Here is a 21,497-nt window from a genome sequence, read left to right on the forward strand (position 1 = left end):
TTAGTTTAACTTGATATCTTGGAGCCAATCATGCCCCTGACCTGAAACTACGATTAAGAGTAGCTGGGTAGATTGTTGCTGGAACTCATGGATCGTTGTGGCTCCCATGATCTTGATAACCTCATCCGTATATGTGGTTAGCCTGGCTGCAGTATTTTTTAATCTAAGGGGTTGGAACCCCTCCCTGGAGGTATCGGTAAGTCTCTTCCCTAATGACAATGGTGGGGGCTCCCATGTCTAACTCCATTTTGAATGGGTGACCAATGACCATTGGGGCTACTCTGTCCACCTTTATATTATTCAATCTAAAGACATTTGATCCGTTTTCTGAGTTACCTTCCAGAGTGTGCACTGGAGCTGGAATGCTGATCCTATTTACACTGGGCAGGCCTGCGCTTTACCTGTTCTACCACAGGCAAAATACACATTTTCTTTAAAGGGGACGTCTCCTGGGAGTGAATCCCCAGATCTATAGCAGTCTTCGCTACTCCTGGGCTGTTGACTGAATTTTTTATTATATCACTGCATTCGCTCCTTTCTGCATTCCTCTGCTCATTAAACCCAGTGGCCTCAACCGTGGCGCTGCTGCCGCTAGCAGCTTCCTTCCAGACCTGATGGACCTCACCGCCCTGCACTTTGAAGCTCTGGCGCACCTTTTCCTGCACTTTCCATAGCTAGAGCAACTTCCAACACCTTCTTCAGGGGTACCTCAGATATCTCCTGTATCGCAGTGTTTATTCATCCCACACACTAGATGGTCTATTAACATATTATGGGTATATCCACAGTGCTCTGCTATTTGCCTTAATCTGGCCACAAAGGCTGCTATCGTTTCTTTGGGGAGGTGGGGAGCTCTTGTATTTGAATTGAATATATGACTTTGCATAATTACAGGGGCTTCAGATGGTAATGCCCTTTCACAAGATCTATTAACTCTGTAAAAGAGTGTATCGGGGCATCTGGAGATGCCAAACTCCTGATTAAATTATAAGTTTGGGCTTCAAGTAGTACGACCTCTCTCTTCTCCACCTCTCACCCCCCCCCCCCCCCCCCCACCCCCCCCGAACTACAGACGTTCAACATATAGAACCCAATTTCTGAAGTTAGGATCAAACAGCTCTAATTTGCCATAAATAGGCATTTTGGTGACTCACAGGTTGTAGATTGGATTGACTTGAATTATTTGAACACTGTTCAAATGTCAGAGGACTGTTTCTTTCTTTCCGCAGTGATTCAAAGGTGCTTCCAATGATCCTCATCACCAATAGAATATCTGAATGATTGGCAACCACCAGGTTTGAACAACAACAAATTATTTAGTAGCACAACTATACTTATATAGATGTGCTACTGACTTCTACAACTCCAAGATTGATTGTGCCTGCGAAAGCCCATACTCAGGCCTGGGGTTCCCACTCTTCAGCCCAACTGGTTGATCAAGTCACATGACCTTTCAAAACTTCCTTCCAACAAGGGGCTTGCTACAGCAGGGCACTGCTGATTTCACTCCTGAATGTTCTTGCTCTAATTTTATTATACTCTGTTGTTTTCGATTACGATGTGGAGATGCCGGCGTTGGACTGGGGTAAACACAGTAAGAGTTTTAACAACACCAGGTTAAAGTCCAACAGGTATATTTGGTGGCAAATGCCATTAGCTTTCAGAGGGCTGCTCCTTCGTCACATGGAGTGGATATCTGCTCTCAAACAGGGCATACAGAGACACAAAATCAAGTTCCAGAATACTGATTAGAATGCGAATCTCTACAGCCAACCAGGTCTTAAAGATACAGACAATGTGAGTGGAGGGGGCATTAAGCACAGGTTAAAGAGATGTGTATTGGCTCCAGACAGGTCCCAAGTACACGTTGCGTTGTCCCAAGCACAATTCAACGCCATCCACGCTCTCATGACCAACCGCAACACTGTCATCAAACCAGCAGACAAAGGAGGGGCCATCGTCATACTGAACAGAACGGATTACTGCAAAGAAGTGTACCGAAAACTGAACAACGAGGAACACTACAGACAGTTACCCGCAGATCCGACCAAAGAACACACCTGTCAACTCAACACTCTGATCAAGACCTTTGATCCGGACCGTCAGAGCACCCTCCGTGCTCTCATCCCACGTACTCCCCGCGTTGGAGATCTCTACTGCCTCCCGAAGATGCACAAGGCAAACACACCCGGGCGTCCCATCGTATCGGGCAATGGGACCCTGTGCGAGAAACTCTTCGGCTATGTCGAGGGCATCCTGAAACCCATTGTACAAAGAACCCCCAGCTTTTGTCGCGACACTACGGACTTCCTGCAGAAACTCAGCACACATGGAGCAGTTGAACCAGGAGCACCCCTCGTCACAATGGAGGTCTCGGCACTCTACACCAGCATCCCCCACGATGATGGCATTGCTGCAACGGTCTCAGTACTCAATGCCGACAACTGCCAATTTCCAGATGCAATTTTACAACTCATCCGCTTCATCCTGGACCACAATGTCTTCACCTTCAACAACCAGTTCTTCATACAGACACACGGAACAGCCATGGGGACCAAATCCGCACCTCAATATGCCAACATTTTCATGCACAGGTTCGAACAAGACTTCTTCACCGCACAGGACCTTCAACTGATGCTATACACTAGATACATCGATGACATTTTCTTCCATTGGACTCATGGTGAACAAATCACTGAAACAACTATATGATGACATCAACCAGTTCCATCCCACCATGGACTACTCTCCGGAATCGGTTGCATTCTTGGACACACGCATCTCCATTAAGGACGGTCACCTCAGCACCTCACTGTACCGCAAGCCCATGGATAACCTCATGATGCTCCACTTCTCCAGCTTCCACCCTAAACACGTTAAAGAAGCCATCCCCTACGGACAAGCCCTCCGTATACACAGGATCTGCTCAGATGAGGAGGATCGCAACAGACACCTCCAGACGCTGAAAGATGCCCTCATAAGAACAGGATATGGCGCTCGATTCATCAATCGACAGTTCCGATGCGCCACAGCGAAAAACCGCACCGACCTCCTCAGAAGACAAACACGGGACACGGTGGACAGAGTACCCTTCGTCGTCCAGTACTTCCCCGGAGCGGAGAAGCTACGGCATCTCCTCCGGAGCCTTCAACATGTCATTGATGAAGACGAACATAGAAATCATAGAAACCCTACAGCGCAGAAAGAGGCCATTCGGCCCATCGAGTCTGCACTGACCACAGTCCCACCTCGGCCCTACCCCCATATCCCTACATATTTTCCCACTAATCCCTCTAACCTACGCATCTCAGGACACTAAGAGCAATTTTTAGCATGGCCAATCAACCTAACCCGCACATCTTTGGACTGTGGGAGGAAACCGGAGCACCCGGAGGAAACCCACGCAGACACAAGGAGAATGTGCAAATTCCACACAGTGACCCAAGGCTAGCAGTGCTAGCCACTGTGCTACCGTGTCGCCGAGGCCATCCCTACACCCCCACGTCTTGCCTTCAAACAACCGCACAACCTCAAACAGACCATTGTCCGCAGCAAACTACCCAGCCTTCAGGAGGACAGTGACCACGGCACCACACAACCCTGCCACAGCAACCGCTGCAAGACGTGCTGGATCATCGACATGGATGCCATCATCTCATGTGAGAACACCATCCACCAGGTGCATGGTACCTACTCTTGCAACTTGGCCAACATTGTCTACCTGATACGCTGCGAGCAAGGATGTCCCGAGGCATGGTACATTGGGGAAACTATGCAGACGCTGCGACAACGGATGAATGAACACCGCTCGACAATCACCAGGCAAGACTGTTCTCTTCCTATGGGGGAGCAGTTCAGCGGTCACGGGCATTCAGCCTCTGATCTTCGGGTAAGCGATCTCCAAGGCGGCCTTCACGACACACAACAGCACAGAGTCACTGAGCAGAAACTGATAGCCAAGTTCCGCACACATGAGGACGGCCTAAATGGGATCTTGGGTTTATGTCACACTATCAGTAACCCCCACAGCTTGCCTCCTGGACTTGCAGAATCTCACTGGCTGTCCTGTCTGGAGACAATACACATCTCTTTAACCTGTGCTTTATGCCCCCTCCACTCTCATTGTCTGTATCTTTAAGACCTGGTTGGCTGTAGAGATTCGCATTCTAATCAGTATTCTGTAACTTGATTTTGTGTCTCTGTATGCCCTGTTTGAGAGCAGATATCCACTCCATCTGATGAAGGAGCAGCGCTCCGAAAGCTAATTGCATTTGCTACCAAATAAACCTGTTGGACTTTAACCTGGTGTTGTTAGAACTCTTACTGTTTTTGATTACCCCATCTGAGGAAATTGTTTCTCAGTCTAGTGTATTTGCAACAAGGGTCATTGGAGTATTTTCTCCTGACTGTACTGGTCGGCCACTCCTCAACTAATATGCAATTTTCTCCATTTATTGCACTGAGGTAAACATTTCACTCCAAATATAACTATAATGGTCTAAGTATTGTTTATAAATTGCTTTCTAACACTCTGGTGAAGTACCTTAGAGCATATTACATTAAAGGTGCTATGTTAATATAAGTTGCTGTCTTGGGCCGCTGCTAAGCACCTCATTACCCCTTTCTCCATCGCTGTTCGCGTCATGTGAAGTTACACAGTGAAGCAACACTTAAGCAAATTTCTGTCTCCAACTGTAACTTCTTAAAATTCATTCATGAGATGTGGGCGTTGCTGGCTAGATCAGCATTTATTGCCCATCCCTAATTGCCCTCAAGAAGGTGGTGAGCCATCTTCTAGAATCACTGCAGTCCCTGTGATGCTGGCACACCCACTGTGCTGTTACGGAGGGAGTTCCAGAACTCTGACCCAAAGATAGTGAAGGAGTAGTGATGTATTTCCAAGTCAGGATAGTGATTGATTTGGAGGGAACCTTCCAGATGGTGGTATTCCCAGTGAAGGGACTGATTGGCCTCATCTTGCTCCCATGTCAACTAAAGAGGAGAGTTTAAAGCAGCCTTGCTGCTTTTATTAAATAAATTTACCAAGAACTAGAATTTCTCATCTATTTAAGGGAATAAATTTATTTCACCACAAGGCTATATAAAATGAAAATATTCTCATGAATCAAGTGACACAAGGATGGTACACCCGGTTAAGGTACCGTGGTGCATGGCACTGAGTTTCACAAAGGAGAAGACAAAATGCACATGCCAACTCCGAGCACTAACAAAATCCAAAATTCAGATTAATGAAAATAAGGAAGTGGAATAAAAGTACAGTGGGATGTGTGTGTGGCTGCAGTTTAGTGAATGGCAAGTCCAACATTCAATCACTGTTATTGTAGAGGTGAAAATAAAGCTCAAGTACAATATTGCTGGTGGTTTTATGAGTCATTGAATTAATAGAAGAGCCTTGAAGGCATGGGATTCATCTTCTCACCTCGACATTTCTTTGCAAAGGGAGGAATTTTAACATTAGTCTCCTGCTGGGAGACTAAAGGTGTTGGGTTTGAATCCCACTCCAGATCACCCCAATAACGTCCGGTTCTGAATTCTGGGTTCATATTGCATTGTATTGGATTATTCACATCTGTTGGATGGGGTCATGGGTGGTGCCTCCAACAGCAGATGGGAGTAGGTGTCCATAAAACTCTCCTGCTGTATAGACTAACCACCCAGTTGGTTAGTTTAGAGATGGTTACAGTACATTCACTTTGTGGCTCACCAGACTATGAATCGACCTGCAATTCCTTCAACAACATCAGTGCTCTCCAGAGAAACAGCATGAGAGTACAAAATCATGGCATCACACATCTACAGTACAATGATAAGACAAAGCTAACTCATCATCACATCTTATCGCATACCTTCATACGAAATGGCAACCCATGAGCAGGCAGATGGTCATTTAGATTGGAAGTATCAAATATGACTACTTTAACTATTTTATATGCAGCCTCAGGAGTGTGGTGATATAAACAGGGCCTAGTTTTAAGGCTGATAAAATTGGATATCCTAAATTAAAGAATTGGAAATATTGAAATAAAACACAGTCAAACCTCAGGCAGGCCAATTGTACAATACACAAATGTGTCTGGGCCTGACCCATCAACCACCCATCAACGGTCGTTACACTCTACTTGAGACTTAGCAGGAGATCATGGCACCTCATTGAAATGCATCGGTCTATTGTTAGAAGCCCAGATCGGGCCAGACTTTCTGTCACCAAGAGATCCTGTAGATACCTTATCTGATAACAAGTTCAACAACATGGAGATGGACACCTGGGGGGCGGACCCTGGTGTCCTGTCAGGCAGACATCAAGAAACCCACTGGGTATTGGAACCACCTCCTGGGACCTCATTGGCTGGAAGCCAGAGAAGTTTCTGGAAAGGCAAGCAGGCTGGGGATAAAGGGACACACTCAGAGGCACACTGCAGCGAAGACTCGACGAGGGAGGCAGTTGTGACCATTCGGAAGACTGACCAGAGAAGGAAGAAGCTGCCATCGAGACTCACCTTCGTGACGACAGACCAGAGGGACTCAGAGAATCGGGCCTGCAGTTTAACCAAACCATCTTTACGGGTAGTATACTTGAATCTGGGGTATCCTCTTGTTTTATGTGGGTAATTTAAGGGTTAATAGTGTAATTATTAATAAACTTGTTGAACCTTTACTTGTGTTTGTCCTTTGTCCACCTTGCAAATAAGGGCACCAGGGTAAAACCCTGGAGTAAGTAAACTGGTTGAAAGTATCTGAGAATTAACAGGTACAACAGGAGAGACGAGGGTGAGTTAATATCAAAATAAAACCTTGTTACCAAATTCTGATAACTAAAAATAAATCACACCGAAACATTAATCTGCACCATAGAACATAGAACAGTACAGCACAGAACAGGCCCTTCGGCCCACGATGTTGTGCCGAGCTTTATCTGAAACCAAGATCAAGCTATCCCACTCCCTATCATCCTGGTGTGCTCCATGTGCCTATCCAATAACCGCTTAAATGTTTCTAAAGTGTCTGACTCCACTATCACTGCAGGCAGTCCATTCCACACCCCAACCACTCTCTGCGTAAAGAACCTACCTCTGATATCCGTCCTGTATCTCCCACCACGAACCCTATAGTTATGCCCCCTTGTAATAGCTCCATCCACCCGAGGAAATAGTCTTTGAACGTTCACTCTATCTATCCCCTTCATCATTTTATAAACCTCTATTAAGTCTCCCCTCAGCCTCCTCCGCTCCAGAGAGAACAGCCCTAGCTCCCTCAACCTTTCCTCATATGACCTACCCTCCAAACCAGGCAGCATCCTGGTAAATCTCCTCTGCACTCCTTCCAGCGCTTCCACATCCTTCCTATAGTGAGGTGACCAGAACTGCACACAATATTCCAAATGTGGTCTCACCAAGGTCCTGTACAGTTGCAGCATAACCCCACGGCTCTTAAACTCCAACCCCCTGTTAATAAAAGCTAACACACTATAGGCCTTCTTCACAGCTCTATCCACTTGACTGGCAACCTTTAGAGATCTGTGGATATGGACCCCAAGATCTCTCTGTTCCTCCACAGTCTTCAGAACCCTACCTTTGACCCTGTAATCCACATTTAAATTTGTCCTACCAAAATGAATCACCTCACATTTATCAGGGTTAAACTCCATTTGCCATTTTTCAGCCCAGCTTTGCATCCTATCTATGTCTCTTTGCAGCCTACAACAGCCCTCCACCTCATCCACTACTCCACCAATCTTGGTGTCATCAGCAAATTTACTGATCCACCCTTCAGCCCCCTCCTCTAAGTCATTAATAAAAATCACAAAGAGCAGAGGACCAAGCACTGATCCCTGCGGCACACCGCTAGCAACCTGCCTCCAATCCGAAAATTTTCCATCGACCACCACCCTCTGTCTTCGGTCAGACAGCCAGTTACCTATCCAATCGGCCAACTTTCCCTCTATCCCACACCTCCTCACTTTCATCATAAGCCGACCATGGGGGACCTTATCAAACGCCTTACTAAAATCCATGTATATGACATCAACTGCCCTACCTTCATCAACACACTTAGTTACCTCCTCAAAAAATTATATCAAATTTGTGAGGCACGACCTGCCCTTCACGAATCCGTGCTGACTATCTCGGATTAATCCGCATCTTTCTAAATGGTCGTAAATCCCATCCCTAAGGACCCTTTCCATCAATTTACCAACCACCGAAGTAAGACTAACCGGTCTATAATTAAATGTTACCTTCTCTAACATTTGCTGATCACATGCATTTGCAACATTTTCAATTCACCAGATTGTTTGTGATCTTAGAAATCTATTACACCCTACCCCGATTATAAATGAGACTCCTCTTGTAATTCATTCTGGATGTTGACTCTTAACATGGATGGTACAGTCTTCCCATCATTTCCAATAAGTGATAAAATGGTTCACTGAAACTTTCAAAATGCTGAGGGATTTTGATATAATTAATAGTAGAAACTGTTTACACTAGCAGGAGGGTTAGTAACCAGGGACATATATTTAAGATGGTCAGCAAAAGAACCTGAGGAAAGACAAGGAGAGTTTTGTTTTACACAATGATATGGAATGTACTGCCTGAAAAAGTGGTGCTAATAAATCCGATGGTATCTTTCAAAAGAGAATATGATAAATATTTTAAAAGAAAATATTTTCAGGGCTAGGTGGAAAGAGCAGGGAGCATATGTCCAATGAGTAGCCTTTTCAAGGAGCCAGCACAGTAACAAGGTGCTGAATGACCTCCTCCTGTGCAATTCTATGAATGATTCCAAATGCCAACGAGGCTGAACCAGTGACTGGCAGAGTTGAACTCCAATAGTTGGCCGGAACGGGCTAGATCTGACTTGGTGGCACAGTGGTGCTGGAATTGAAAATTGGCTGCGTCATTCTTATTGGGTTCTGCTGAACTGCATGTGTGTGGATATTGAAGTGAGGATAGGGTTCATTTTGGCTGTGATACTCGCTACTACCTGCCAACTTTCATTGTCTTCACGCAGGAGAATGGCTGCTCAGGCAGGGCACTGGAATACTTCCAACATCAGTGAAATTCATCCACCAGTTAAATCATCACCTTTACAGGGACAGAAATAATAATGGTAGAGCAACTGCTTAAAGAGGGGTGGGAGCGAATAATACTTAAATCTGTACTTAAACAATAAATTTATGCAGTGGACTTGTGTATATTTTGTTTATTAGTGTCTCAAGTAGGCTTGCATTAACATTGCAATGAAAGCTACTGTGAAAATCCCCTAGTTGCCATACTCAGGCACCTGTTTGGATACACAGAGGGAGAATTTAGCATGGTCAATGCACCTAACCAGCACGTCTTTCGAACTGTAGGAGGAAACCGGAGCACCCGGAGGAAACCCATGCAGACATGGGAAGAACATGCAGACTCAGCACTATGGCTAGTCCAGTTCAATTTCAGGTCAAGGGTAACCCCCAAGATTCAGCAAAGTAATGTGACTGAATGTCAAGGGATAATGGTAAGATTCTCTCGTTAGAGATGGTCATTGCCTGACATTGATTGGTGTGGCATAGATGTTACTTGCCACTTGTCAGTTCAAGCCTTGATATTGTCCAGGTCTTGCTGCATCCCTTGACATTCAGTCACATTACTTTTGCTGAATCCTGGGGGTTACCCTTGACCTGAAATTGAACTGGACTAGCCATACAAATACTGTGGCTACAAGTGCAGGTCAGAGGCTGGGAATCCTGCAGTGAGTAACTTACCACCTGACTTTCCAAAGGCTGTCCACCATCTACTAGGCACAAATCAGGAGTGTGATGGAATAACCTTCATTTACCTGGATGAGTTGCTGCATTTGGACATGGACTGTTTCAGTGTCTGAGAAGTTATGAATAGAGCTAAAATCATCAGTGAACATCCCTACTTCTGATGGAAGGATGGTCATTGATGTATGAGCTAAAGCTGGTTGGGCTTAGGTCACCACCCTGAGAACTCCTTCAGTGGTGTCCTGGAATTGAGATAATTGACATAACCATTTTCCTTTGAGCCAGGTATCACTAACCAGTAAAGGATTTCCCCCTGATTCCCATTTTGCTAGGGCTCCTAAATGCCACACTTGGTCAAATGCTGCCTTGATGTCAAGGGTAGTCACTCGAGTACTTCACCTCCAGAATTCAGCTCTTTTGTCCAAGTTTGAACCAAGGATGTAATGAAGTCAAGAGCTAAGTGGCCCTGGTGAGTAGATTTGTTCATGACTCATTTCGATCACTTTCTTGATGATTGAGTGTAGACTGATCAGGCAGTAATTAACTTGGTTAGATTTGTCCTGCTTTTTGTGTACAGGACATACCAAGGCTATTGTCCACATTGCTGGATAGAAGATGCCAGTATGGGCAAATGCATCCGTAGCAGGTAGTTTGGAGAGGATGAGCTCAAGTATGTTTTTCCCTCTGGTTTTTCCTCACCACCTGCCACAGTCCCAGTCTAGCAGCTATGCCCTTTAGGGCTTGGTCAGCTTTGTGTTTAGTGGTGCAACTGAGCTATTCTTGGTGATGGACATCACCAAAGCACATTCTGTGCCCTTGCCACCCTCAGTGCTTCCTCCAACTGGTATTCAACATGAAGGTATACTAGCTTGTCAGCTGAGATGGGGGGAAAGAGTGATGCAGTACGTGGTAATCAGCAGGAGGCTTCCTTGCTCATGTTTGGCCTTATGCCATAGACTTGAGACTTCATAGAATCCAGACTCCCAGGGCAATTCCCTCCCGACTGTAACACTGTGCTGCCACCTCTGGTGAGTCTGTCCTGCCGGTGAGACAGGACATACCCAGGGATGGTGATGGTGAAGTCTGGGACATTATATTTAAGATATGGATCCACGAGTCTAACTGTGTCAGGCTGTTTCTGGACTACTTGGTCTGGGAGACAGCTTGCCTAATTTTCACACGAGCCCCCAAATATTAGTAAGGAGGACTTTGTAAGTTTGACAGGGCTGAGTTTGCTGTGGTTGCTTCTGGTGCCTAGGTTGATCATCTTGTTTCGTTCGTTAGACCTTTTAATGGTCTGATGCAAATGAGTGACTTGCTAGGCCATTGCAGAGGGCATTTAAGAGTCAACCACATCCCGGAGTCACATATAGGCCAGACCAGGTAAGGATGGCAGATTATCTCCCCTAGAGGATACAAATGAACCAGATGGGTTTTTATGACAATTGACAATGGTTTTATGGTCATCATTAGACTTTTAATTCCAAATTTTTAGCTAATTTTAATTTCACCATCTGCTTGGGGTCTATGGAATACACCAGTGACAATACTGCTACACCACTGGAGAGGCTGCCATTTCCCTGACCAGAGAGTTTAGAACTTGGGATTAACGTCTCAATTCACATGTTTGTTAATTAAGCAACAGCCAATTTAAAAAAAAATAAGAGTAGCAATCTTTACTTGCTTCTCGGGTCTTACCTTTTGGAATTGTAACTTGGCAGCCCAAGTCATAGTCCTGCTGCAATCGATAAAAAGCCACTTCCTGAAGCCGTACTCTCTCCAGTTCTGAGAGACTTTGAATCGGGACTGGTTTCAGTCGAACACTGCGGCCAGACATGCTGTTCCACGTAAAGTCACCCTGTTGTGAAAAGAATTGTTAATAAAAAGGGATCACATAAAAACAGTGCACAGCAGAGCACATCATCCTCTCCTATCACCAATTAACCAGGATTTTTAGTAAAATTTGAGAATTGGGTTTGCTCGACTCAATGACGTTATTTTTGTGCAGCATGTTCATGACAGGTACTTGAACTGACCAGAGCTAACATTGTAAGTCTGTATAACTTCTTCAGAGCTAAAGACGACGCTTCAAAGATCTGAAGAAGAGTCATATGGGCTCAAAATGTTAACTCTGTTTTTCTCTCTCCACAGATGCTGCCAGACCTGCTGAGGTTTTCCAGCATTTTCTATTTTAAATCAAATAGTTTTGTCCAATAAAGCAAATATTCTATCAGCAAGAAAATATAACTTCATCAAATCTCAAACAGGAGCAGCCAAAATGAAGGCAGTGACTGTGATATAATTTTGATTAGAAACGAAAAGCAGATTTAATTCCACAAATTGAGAAATTTAATCAGAGCCAGATCTTCCTGTGTCTGATGGTCCCCACCTAGTGAGACTCCTTTAATTCAGCATCTATGAATTCACTCTCCAGCATGTGCAAGTTAGCTTGTGTAAGGTTATCAACTTGCTGGCGAATATATTGGCCCAGGCACCATGTTTTTTTTCATTATAAGCCGGACATCTAAAAGTATTTGCATTGGTTCGACGTACCTTGTATGCTTCGTTTCACAACATTTTTACCCACTGAAGTGTTAAAAGTGAGCTGATAACAGCACAGCAGGGGAATCAGGTAATCTCCTTCACTAATAAGATGGAAAAATAGAGAAATAAAGAGATGGACAGAGAGAGAAATATAGCTCGGAGTAGATGAATTCAAGGTCCAACCAGACACAGAGAAAGAGAGGATGAGGAAAGAAAGAGTTTTAAAAATAACCTTTTTAAAATCTCCAACAATGATTTGTTAATGAAATGAGACTCCACATTTGTAATTGCTTGTTTCAGTGCCAGAGAGTTGACTGGCAGAAACTACCACATCAGGAAGAGTACATATGCTTGGAATGACAAGATTTAACTTTCTATGGCTGGTTAGTTCATACCTATCACGCAGGTTCAGTCATTTCACATCACTTGAAACATGTCAATTGCGAAGCTCAATGAAGCATAATTTTGGCAAAACAGTAACTATCAGAAATTACTGGATATTGGCATTCAAACACCTATCTGCTCCTCACCTTATGTTGTTGTAACATGGATGCATAAGCAACAGCTAGTGCTATTAGCTTCGCCATTATCGGGACAGTGAAATCTGGCCAAATCTGCTGCCAGACCAAACATGTACAGGTTAAAAATTACCTTGGTGCAATACAAGAAGCCAATTGATGAATGTACGCTATAAAGCAACTATTCAAAACAAAAGACAAACAGCCTCCAAAATCTCTCAGGAGTCTTTAGTAATAATTTTGGACAATAATAATGGAAGGAATCTTTGAAGGTGAAATCCCCACTCATTGCTGTACCACTTTGGAAGTGGTTATTCCAGAGTGCTGCTCATAGTGTGGCCTTTTTGTAAGGTTAGGATCACTTTTTAAAAAATTATTCATTTCTCAGAGGTAGAAGGCCAATGCGCTGAGTGGGTGGAGTAATCCATCTCCTTACTTGCTTCAAAAATCAGTTCAACTTGAATCCAATACATGGTCCCCACAAAAGGAGATACTTGATCCAAACTGACAAGAACAGGCATTACACCTGATCTCAGGCTTAATTTTAGCCAAAAGGTCAGGAACACTTATACCACAAAGTGCAAGTATTTATCTCTGTAACCAAATGAACAAAGAACAATACAGCACAGGAACAGGCCCTTCGGCCCTCCAAGCCTGCACCGATCATGTGTTCCTAACTAGACCATCCGTTTGTATCCCTCTATTCCCAGTCTGTTCATGTGGCTATCGAGACAAGTCTCAAATGATCCTAGCGTGTCTGCCTCAACCACCTTGCTTGGTAGTGCATTCCAGGCCCCCACCCTCTGTGTAAAATACGTCCCACGCATATCTGCATTGAACCTTGCCCCCCTTACCTTGAACTTGTGACCCCTTGTGTTTGTAATTTCTGACCTGGGAAAAAGCTTCCAACTGTTCACCCTATCTATGCCCTTCATAATTTTATAAACTTATATTAGGTCGCCCCTCAACCTCCGTCTTTCCAGGGAGAACAACCCTAGTTTACTCAATCTCATCTCATAGCTAATACCCTCCATACCAGGCAACATCCTGGTAAACCTTTTCTGCACTCTCTCCAAAGCCCCCATGTCCTCCTGGTAGTGTGGCGACCAGAACTGGATGCAGTATTCCAAATGTGGCCGAATCAACATTCTATATAACTGCAACATCATATGCCAACTTTTATACTCTATGCCCCGTCCAATAAAGGCAAGCGTGCCATATGCCTTCTTCACCACCTTTTCCACCTGTGCTGCCACCTTTAAGGATCTGTGGACTTGCACACCCAGATCCCTCTGTATGTCTATACTCCTGATGGTTCTGCCATTTATTATTTAGCTCCCCCATGCATTAGATCTACCAAAATGCATCACTTCGCATTTATCTGGATTAAATTTCATCTGCCATTTCTCCGCCCAATGTTCCAGCCTATCTATATCCTGCTGTATTCTCTGACAATGTTCATCACTATCTGCAACTCCAGCAACCTTTGTGTCGTCCGCAAACTTACTGATCACACCAGCTACATCTTCCTCCAAATCATTTATATATATCACAAACAGCAGAGGTCCCAGTACAGAGCCCTGCGGAACACCACTAGTCATGATGTGGACACCACTAGTCACAGACCTCCAATCAGAAAAAGACCCCTCCACTGCTACCCTGTGTCTTCTATGTCCAAGCCAGTTCTGTACCCATCTAGCTAGTTCACCTTTGATCCCGTGAGATTTAGCCTTTTGCACCAGCCTGCCACACAGTTTTTTTTTTTAACTGGTCGGTGCAACATCGTGGGCCGAAGGGCCTGTTCTGCGCTGTAATGTTCTATGTTCTATGAGGGACTTGCTTCAGATGAACATCAATTAGACACTGCAGTTTAAGACCGGGTGATTACATGTACGCATTTCAGTCCCTTCATTGACATTCTGGCTCTAGAATTTAGGGCTATTGGAGAACATCTTTGATTCCGATACCATTCTTTGCATTGTGATTTGGCTTGAACCGTGACAATGAAAACAAAACAGACAAAGAAAAATTAGACTTGAATTACGAATCACCTTACACAACCTCAGGACATCCCAAAGAATTTTGCAGCCAATGGAATTTTTCTGAAATGTTGTTGCTGCTGCAACTTGGGAAACAGAGAAGCCATCTTCACACAATTAATAAATTACCGGATTTTTAAACAATATGGTTTGTGGGATGAATAGTGGGTAGGCTATCCGAGAAAACTCTTGCTCTTCTTTACAATAGTGCTTATTCAAGAGACAGCACCTCCAATGGCACAACACTCCCTCAGCACTACACTAAAGTGTCAGCCTAGGTTATGGTCTCGTATCTCTGGAGTGGACTTGAATTCACAGCCATCTGACTCAGAAGTTAGGTAGTCATTTACACTACTGTTGTTAATCGCCCATGCATTGTTCACAGTAAGTCATGTTTTGTAAGGTCAGAGGTTTTACACCATATAAATGTACAATTAGTCAGGAAAGGTAGTTCCTTCAAGGCCACAAAAAACAATTGTTTGGAGAAAGAAACACTCCAAAGATAGTTCGGAATTAATATGATTAGATGGCCAGGGAAGGTTCCAGATTGCAGTGCACACATTACTTTTAGGCTGAAAGCTAGCACTGTAGGCTTGAATTATTTTAACATTACAGTACTTTGTGTCTAGGAGCATGTTGGTGCCTGGGATATGCTGGTACAAACCCAAGAGCTCACATTTTGTGCTTGCTTTTGGGGCTTCCCACACTATGGCTACCCCACCCACTGTTGGTTGAATACCACAGGTGGCAGGAGGAGGCCGTCAAGTGGGCTCTCAATTGGTGGCAGGGCAGGAAAGATATCCACATGCCCTAGACTTAAATTGGGGCAGAGGTTGGAAGGCATCAGGTTTCCCACCCAGTCAATTAAATTTCACCAATAGGGTTTTTGTCTTTAGAGTATCTATTTTTGTCGGTCATTGGGAGCAAAATATTAGATTACAGCATGAGCTTTGCTTCACTTAAAGTTTCCTGCATTCTTTGACATTGGTCACTTTCCAACCGACTCAAGATTAGCTTCTTCCCTGCTGATATCAGACTTTTGAATGGACCTACCTTATATTAAGTTGATTTTTCTCCACACCCTAGCTATGACTGTAACACTATATTCTGCCCCATCTCCTTTCCTTCTCTAAGAACAGAATGCTTTGTCTGTATAGCACATAAGAAACAATACTTTTCATTGTATATTAATACAATGTGACAATAATAAATCAAACCATAAATCCGTAGCATACCATAGTGATAATCATGTGAAGCTGCAATCCTTCTATTCCATCTTACCTCTTCCTCTTTAAGACTCTCTTTGACCAAGCTTTAAGTTATCCCATCTCATATCTCCTTCATTCAGCTCAGTGTCAGTCTGCCTGTTTATACTTCAGTACAAGTTCCTTGAGATATTTTGCAGATTAAAGATGTTACATTAACACAAGTTATTATTGCTTCCACCTACACTGCTGGTGAAATTGACTAAAAAACAATATAGCATCATCAAAATGAGCAGATGTGCAAGGAAATAACTGTTGTGGGGTGGAGGTAACACCAAAATCTGCCCAGACTTTAATTTCAATTGCTTGTAGCTTTAGTCAACTAGCCATCTCTTCCATGGTAAAACCATGCCAAAACTGAATACTGTTGGCATGTCTGTGGTGAATAGAGTAAGAAGTTTAACAACACCAGGTTAAAGTCCAACAGGTTTATTTGGTAGCAAAAGCCACACAAGCTTTCGGAGCTCTAAGCCCCTTCTTCAGGTGAGTGGGAATTCCCACTCACCTGAAGAAGGGGCTTAGAGCTCCGAAAGCTTGTGTGGCTTTTGCTACCAAATAAATCTGTTGGACTTTAACCTGGCGTTGTTAAACTTCTTACTGTGTTTACCCCAGTCCAACGCCGGCATCTCCACACCTGTGGTGAATAGGACAGAGACATTTTTTAATTTCCAGAATTACAATGATGCACTGCATTCTGCATGCAATTATACACCCACAGATATTAGCCATTAAATTTCTTCCTTGTATCAGTATTTTACACCAGATACTTTAATTTAACACACTAATTTTTTCAAGAAGTAAATAAAAGAGAACATTTAAACTATTTTCTATCATTGGCTCAATGGGAAGCTTGTGGGTGCCTTCCTTTTCAGAGTCAGAAGAGGAGGGTTCGAAAACCATTTCAGACAGTCCTAGTGAGTGAAGACCAGAGCTCTGGCTCTGAATTCATGTTAATAGCGAGCACAGAATCATAGAATCCCTACAGTGTAGAAGGAGGCCATTCGGCCCATCGAGTCTGCACCGACCACAATCCCACTCAGCCCCTATCCCTTTAACCCCACGTATTTACCCTGCTAGTCCCCCTGACACTAAGGGGCAATTTAGCATGGCCAATCAACCTAACCTGCACAACTTTGGACTGAGAGAGGAAACACATGCAGACACGGGGAGAACGTGCAGACTCCGCACAGACAGTGACCCAATCCGGGTATCAAACTCGGGTCCCTGGCGCTGTGAGACAGCAGTGCTAACCACTTTGCCACCGTGCCATCCAGCAGATACTTGTGTCTGTTAATTTCGGGGAATGGGCACTACACATACCCAGTGTGTGTGTAGCGGGAGCCCATGAACTCTGTACAAGACTTATCACCTTACCCACTGGTATAGGGATGGTTACATGGCAGACTGTGAATTCTTCCACCATTTCATACTATTCTCTAAGGGAATAGTGACAAAATACACTTCATTAAAACTATTTTAATGAAGTGTATTAGGTAACAGGAGTCTACATTGTACTCCTAACAATAGTGCTGTCTCAATGGCTATAGAAGTCGTCTGACAACACAATAAAGGATGAATTTTGTCTCAAACATGCACACATATACATATATATATATATTTCAGAGCTCTCAAAGCCAGTCAACACAGAGTGTAAAATAAATTGGTCTATTTTCCAGTAAATTATTGAATCCCATTGTGAGAAATCAATATATTCCTTCTTCTCTTTCAGTATACAGGAAACTTTCACACAGACAGCAAGTGTGGCTAAGATTCCAGGATATATAATTCAAGTTAATGTAGAAAGTAATGATTAATGGTGTGAGTAGTTTCAGCACATCATTTCGTAATAATCTTGAAACCTCAGGGAAATGCCAATGAATGTACTGATTGTGCATGGACACATACTTTTCAAATGATATTCGAACCCGGAAAATGAAATGAAGCAAATCAAATCTTGCAAAGACCCTGAAAAGAAACCTCATGCGTTAATTTTGCCCCAGAGGGCTTTTGCACCAAAAATATAATTTAAATAGTCATTTTCAGATCCTAACACAATGCGATCCCTGTTTGTGTTTCAATAAAAACATTGATTATGGTTTATAGTTGCTGTCTTCGTATTTTCTCACTTTTCCCTTGGAGAACAGTTATGTAACTGTGAATATCGCTGGACGTAAACCCAGAATTCAGGGTCAGAGCTTTGGTCACCATTCACCAGCAGGACTGCCTGGAACTTGGTTCAAACTCAAGTGAGCCCAAGGTTTGCTTACATTAATCATGGTAATGTTGCATGAGAGGGATAAACTAGCTATTGGAAGATCCGAAATGGCAGTTCTTTAAATATTAGGTAGAACTACTCTGAGAAAAACAAAAATATTTTATTTTTAAATGAAAATGTTAGTAACTACTCAGCCAACACTATTATATTAATAAACAGAAAGGATTAACAGAAAATGCCAAAACATAAATTTCCTTGATTTTGCAATTCAGAAAGTAATCTATTGTTTCCATCAGGCTCAATAAGGATGTGTTATGGCTTTTCTTTTGTCTTGTTGACTCCCTAATGCTTTTCCCAATTATTATTTCCATTTGTTGACTCACAGGCAGAGATGATGGCATAGTGGCAATGTCACTGGCCTAGTGATCGAGAGGCCCAGGTAACGCTCTGGAGATATGGATTCCAATCTCACTGGTGGTGGAATTTAAATTCAATTAATAAATCTGGAATATAGAAGCAAGTTTCCCATGACAACTGCCTTTTTAGGGGAAGGAAATCTGCCATCCTTACCTAGTCTGGCCACAAAAAAAAATCAGAGGAGTTGCAAATAGTCAGGAGGAGACGACTATTACTATACATAGCTTGATGAAAATGTGCAATATGTGAAACTGGCAAGTGTATTTTCAATATGGTGTAATGACTTGGGAAGCCCGACTGGAAAGGAACATAGTTCATTACAGAATGCAAAGTAGAACACCACTATCATGGTGTACACACACTAGTCCTTGCCCACAGTTCAGCATAGCCAGTCTTGGGTCTGCCTTATGAAAGGCCCAGGTGTGAATTTCAGCTGGGCAGGTCACTCACTATCTGTTACCAGGAGAACTCGTATTCAATGAGCCTCACAAGGAGATCAATTAGTGAATCCCATGGATTTCGTGTATCACATGTGGGTAGACAAACATAGGAACTATGCATAAACATGTTTTCCATGGTCAAAACTGAAAATACTCGTTAAAGAGCTACAATTGTTTTGCTTGAGGCTATTAACATACAGTTTGAATTACCACTGTTACCCTTCCTTGATGCTCAAGAAAGAGAAACAACAGTAATATGCACACATCTGTCTTATTTTAATTTTAACCATTTGGGGATGGTTCGGGGGGGGGGGGGGGGGGGGGGGCGGCAGGCAAAGAGAACATTCAATCATAATTTTTACCCCAAGAACCTACTGCACAGAAAATAGCCATTCTGCCCATTTGCTCAATACTCCACTCAAGCCCCTTCTTAGTCTTGTCTCCTCTTCCCTTATCATAGAATTCTGAGAGTGCAGAAGGAGACCATTCGGCCCATCGAGTCTGCACCAATCACAATCCCACCCAGGCCCTATTCCCATAACCCCACATATCCACCCCAGTAATCCCTCTAACCTACACATCGTGGGACAGGAAGGGGCAATTTAGCATGGCCAATGCACCTAATCCCCACATCTTTGGACTGTGGGAGGAAACCCACACAGACACGGGGAGAACATGTAAACTGCACACAGACAGTGACCCAAGCCGGGAATTGAACCAGGGTCCCTGGAGCTGTGAGGTAGCAGTGCTAACCACTGTGCCACCGTGCTACCACACTCTCCCTTATATATCAAGTCTCCCATTAAATAAAACAATTCTACCTGTTTTAAACATTCCATGTGGCAGCAAGCTGTACATCTTCATTTAGAGTACAAAGAAAATCCTCTACATGATCTGTTAATGGCTGTATTATATTAATTTTGTTTCCATAGGACCTTCAACCAACAATATTTGTGACCTTAATGTAAAATGCTCTTTTCCAGGATGTCCTTCGTATATTGTTTGTTATGTGACAAAGGCTTTTGGACGCAACAATCCTTCGCAGACCTCCACAATGCAAGATTGCACATGAACAATGCAAAATTTTGCTCATCTCAGGATGACCAGAAGTAAATTGGCTCCTAGTGATGAAGTGCCTTAAATTTCAAATAATCACCTTCATCTACAAATCCACTACTGGGCGTGACTCACCCCCTCTCATCTCTGCAGTCTCTCCTAACTCGAATGAGAAATCTGCAATCCTACAACTCTGGTGTCTTGTAGACACCTGCCGATTCCCTTCACCTCACTCTTGGCCATGTGCCAATGCCTTCGATTGTCTAGGCCACAAGCTCAAAATCCACTTCCTTCTCTAAAAAATTGCCTTTGGCCAGGTTTTAATCATGATTTTTTTTGACTCAGCATCCATTTGTGTCTGATTGTGACCTTTGTGACGTACCTTGACTTTTCATTACATTAAATGTGCTAGAAAATGCAAGTGAGTTTTGCTCTTTACAAATCCAATATTGAAGGAAAAAGAGGAAAAACTGTTATTAAGATTTTAAACAACATTACACAGCATTGTAATCAATATTCAACTCTTGCTTGCAAACTCTGATCTGCTGTCGGTGTCTCTAACTGGTATATTGGGCCAGAATTTACCACCAAATAGCATCCGTTTTCGGGCACGAAAACTTGGTAAAGTCAGGCGTGAGGCGAATAGCACGATTCACGCCCACCTTCATGCCAGTACCCCCTTTATCAAGGAGCGAAAATGGCCACGATCGGGACCGCCCCCAAAGTGGGCCCGACCGCCATTTAAATTGACTTAATGGGCTGCACACCCAACTTTACCGGCATTTTTCCCTTTACCACCGCATTTACCCATCCAGAATCAGCACGAAACAGACATGCCCCATACAAGTCCAATTCGGGCGCTCCAGTTAATGAGGAGCTCAGTGCCTAGCATCCAACAGTTCTCTGCCTGAGATAAGTGGCGGCAGCGGGGCGGGGTCCGCTGCCACTCTGCCCAAGGTCAGTGGGGGTGAAGGGGGGCCCGCTGCCACTCTGCCCGACGTCAGTGAAGGGGAAGGGGGGGTCTGCCGCCACTCTGCCCGAGGTCAGTGGAGGGGAAAGGGGGGTCCGCCACCACTCTGCCCGAGGTCAGTGGAGGGGAAAGGGGGGGGGGGGTCCGCTGCCACTGTGCAGAAGACCCCCTTACCCCTCCTTTTGACCACTCTGTCAAAAACTTAATTGCAGTTAATTTTGAATATCATTTCTTTGGTGGCAAATGCTAAAAAAATACACCTGT

At 43.8% G+C, this 21,497-nt stretch overlaps 1 protein-coding gene across 2 annotated transcripts in view; it reads right to left on the minus strand.

Annotated features, from left to right (window-relative positions):
• The window catches only part of LOC144506361 (rho GTPase-activating protein 6-like), a 725,901-nt gene that overhangs the window by 185,487 nt on the left and 518,917 nt on the right, over positions 1–21,497 (minus strand). For both annotated transcript variants that reach the window (XM_078232372.1, XM_078232373.1), the window contains exon 2: positions 11,468–11,627. In XM_078232372.1, coding sequence (XP_078088498.1) covers positions 11,468–11,627 — 160 coding nt within the window. The remainder of the gene's footprint in view (positions 1–11,467; positions 11,628–21,497) is intronic.

This window comes from Mustelus asterias, chromosome 17, assembly GCF_964213995.1.
Source record: "Mustelus asterias chromosome 17, sMusAst1.hap1.1, whole genome shotgun sequence".
Classification (NCBI taxonomy): domain Eukaryota; kingdom Metazoa; phylum Chordata; class Chondrichthyes; order Carcharhiniformes; family Triakidae; genus Mustelus; species Mustelus asterias.